Genomic DNA, 3,239 nt, shown 5'->3' on the forward strand with positions numbered 1-3,239 from the left:
CGGAATACAAAAATCTCCATTAAAAATCAGAAAATCAAAGTATTGTTAGTTATTTAAATTTTGAAGAAGAACGAATAGTTTTCATTATAAAAAAGTAAATGTTCGAAGTATCTTACTTCAAGATATGCAAATAATAATGAAATAGAGTCTAGACAGATGAAAGCAATACATAACTGTTGAACCAAATCATAAAGAAGTAGGATAAAGATGCCCTATTACAGTTGATAATTATTAATCGTTCAGTGAACACTAATCATGATGGATTATGAATTTAAAATGAAAACTCAAAAAGATAGAATTAAAGTTGAAGATTTATTTGAATTCGAGGGCTGTAAAGTTGGTCGAGGAACCTATGGCCATGTCTACAAGGCTCGAAGAAAAGAAGGGTTAGTTTTTCTACTTGTGTTCCTATGAAAATTTTTTTATGGGATAAATGATGCGAACAATTAATTAATTTCTGTTAATTAAAACCATAGTAAAACTTTATTATAAAAATAATTTAATAAAAATCATTTAAATAATTAACAAATAAGCATTTGAAAATATGTAAAAATGAACATTTTAAATAGTTTGAAATATTGCTCATATATGTTTCAACTATGTTCTTGAAAAAGATATACCACACTTATGTTACGTTTCATATTAATATAAATAAATTATTTTAATATATGTTTGAACTTACTTAATCTCTTATGTAAGTGAAAATTAAAATATTTCTTTTCTAGAGTACCGGATAGTGAATTAAAAAGTAGACCAGATACGAAAGATTTTGCATTGAAACAAATTGAAGGTACTGGTCTTTCTATGTCTGCTTGTAGAGAAATTACAGTGAGTTAAAAATAAATTTTAGGAGTAGATTGCATTTAGGAATAAATTACATGAAAATAATCTAAAATAATTCTTTTTATTTGCAGCTTCTTAGGGAACTTAAGCATATAAATGTTATTACTCTTATTCGAGTATTTTTATCACACAATGATCGGAAAGTTTGGTTACTTTTTGATTTTGCAGAGCATGATTTATGGGTGAGTTCAGAATATAAATATAAATGAATAGAATAAAAAATATAGTGTTAATTATATTTCAGCATATTATAAAATTCCATAGAGCTGCAAAAGCTAATAAAAAACAAATTATGGTACCAAAGGGCATGGTAAAATCCTTACTATATCAAATATTGGATGGTATTCATTATCTACATTCCAATTGGGTTCTTCATAGAGACTTAGTAATATTTTAATTTAGTTAATTATATTAATATTAATTTTTTATACAAATGACAATATTAATTTATATATTTTTAGAAACCTGCTAATATATTAGTAATGGGTGAAGGTAATGAAAGAGGTCGAGTCAAAATTGCTGACATGGGTTTTGCTAGATTGTTTAATGCTCCTTTAAAACCTCTTGCTGATCTAGATCCTGTTGTAGTAACATTTTGGTACAGAGCCCCCGAATTACTTCTGGGAGCTAGGCATTACACGAAAGCAATAGGTTAATATTTTATTCCATTTTTATTGACATTAATTTATATAATTTATTACATTTTTTTTTGTATAGATATATGGGCTATAGGTTGCATCTTTGCAGAGCTTTTAACATCAGAGCCAATTTTCCACTGTAGACAAGAAGATATAAAAACTAGTAATCCATATCATCATGATCAACTGGATAGGTAATTATTATTATTTTACAATAATTAAATAAATTTAATAAGTAGTAACAAGATTTGTTAGTAATGGTGATTAATTTTTAAAGGATATTTAATGTTATGGGTTTCCCATTAGAAAAAGATTGGGAAGATATAAAAAAAATGCCAGAACATCAAACATTATTGAGAGATTTCAAACGTTCTAAGTAATATTTTTTATTTTTATTATATTAAATTTATACCTTTTCAAATTTTTAATTTAATTATTAATAATATATTTACCTATTTTTTTAGTTATGCTAATTGTTCATTAACAAAATATATGGATCGTCACAAAATCAAGCCAGATAGTAAAGCATTTAATTTGGTAATTATTTTATTAAAATAATTTGTAAATAAATATTGTAATTATATGTTAAAATTAAGATTAATTTCAGTTACAAAAATTGTTAATGATGGATCCAAATAAAAGAATTACATCAGAACACTCTATGCAAGATTCTTATTTTCAAGAAGATCCACTACCTACTCAAGAGTATGTATAAATACAATATCTATAAAATCTGAGTTTCTTATATTGCGATTTATTTTTTATAGTATATTTGCGGGATGTCCTATTCCATATCCAAAAAGAGAATTTTTAACGGATGATGATACTGAAGATAAGACTGATAATAAAACTAGACAAAACCAACAACAAACAGTAAGATTTTATTTAAAGTTTAAGTATATTTTTCAAAAACAATGTATTTGGTTTAAAACATTAAATTTGATTTTAGTTAATATCATAATTTAAAAAACTAATTTCAAAGTTAATTTTTTTTCATTTCCATTGAGTTTGATAAAATCATAAGTGAGCAAAAAGTTTATTTTTGGCCACAGCTAATAATTATTTAAATTGAATTTATCATATGTTAAATCATTTTTGAAATTCTAGATTAACAAAAATTTTCAGCAACAAAATCAACAGCAGCAGGGTAATGGAGAACATAGTCATGGACAAAATCCCAAAAGAGTTAGACTGAATGGTCCTCATGGGGCACCAGAATTTCATCAGCATCAAAGTCATACTATGACACATCAACAACCACCTGGTATGGTTTATTCGACTGCACAACCTACCCAACCTTCTAATTTCCATCAACGTTTTTAATAGGTGACTACAAATTATTCAAGAATAAAAACTACCCAATAATTGTATTTCATGAACTCGTTGACAGATGCAGTGACGCATGTCGCAATTTCTATGTATATTAAATTAATATGCATCCTTTATCATATTAAAAATTTATTTATAGAAGAAATTCATCTTTCACGTTATTCCTTTTTTTCTTATGCTTTTTTAAACTTCAAATACAACTTATAATGAATTAAAATATTAAAAATATAAGAAATAAACATAAAGAAAAAAAACTTCCAATGTATAAAAGGATTTAGTACTTATTGAAATACATATTTTTTCTATTCCGATTATTATATCTGTTAATATCAAACTATGAACATAATGCATTGTACTAAATTACGGCTTCAAAATTTCTTTGTATACTAGTAAAGTATGTACATTGATTTTTTAATAATAATTTTTAAA

At 25.1% G+C, this 3,239-nt stretch overlaps 1 protein-coding gene across 1 annotated transcript; it reads left to right on the forward strand.

Annotated features, from left to right (window-relative positions):
* On the forward strand, nucleotides 1-2,960 carry Cdk8 (cyclin-dependent kinase 8). Its single transcript, XM_011505871.1, has 11 exons — nucleotides 1-386; nucleotides 726-828; nucleotides 915-1,025; nucleotides 1,088-1,228; nucleotides 1,305-1,494; nucleotides 1,561-1,675; nucleotides 1,759-1,857; nucleotides 1,946-2,018; nucleotides 2,089-2,186; nucleotides 2,249-2,354; nucleotides 2,607-2,960. The coding sequence occupies exons 1-11, from the start codon at nucleotides 256-258 to the stop codon at nucleotides 2,802-2,804; spliced, it is 1,365 nt and encodes a 454-aa protein (XP_011504173.1). The 5' UTR covers nucleotides 1-255; the 3' UTR covers nucleotides 2,805-2,960.
* Nucleotides 2,961-3,239: the final 279 nt, after the last annotated feature.

The sequence above is a fragment of the Ceratosolen solmsi genome, unplaced genomic scaffold (genome assembly GCF_000503995.2).
Source record: "Ceratosolen solmsi marchali unplaced genomic scaffold, CerSol_1.0 scaffold7, whole genome shotgun sequence".
Taxonomy (NCBI): domain Eukaryota; kingdom Metazoa; phylum Arthropoda; class Insecta; order Hymenoptera; family Agaonidae; genus Ceratosolen; species Ceratosolen solmsi.

Coding starts and splice junctions, on each gene's coding strand:
- Cdk8 (XM_011505871.1), top strand. CDS start 256: ATGATGGATTATGAATTTAAAATGAAAACTCAAAAAGATAGAATTAAA. Junction 1,026..1,087: donor TTGCAGAGCATGATTTATGG/GTGAGTTCAGAA, acceptor ATTATATTTCAG/CATATTATAAAATTCCATAG. Junction 1,229..1,304: donor GGGTTCTTCATAGAGACTTA/GTAATATTTTAA, acceptor ATATATTTTTAG/AAACCTGCTAATATATTAGT.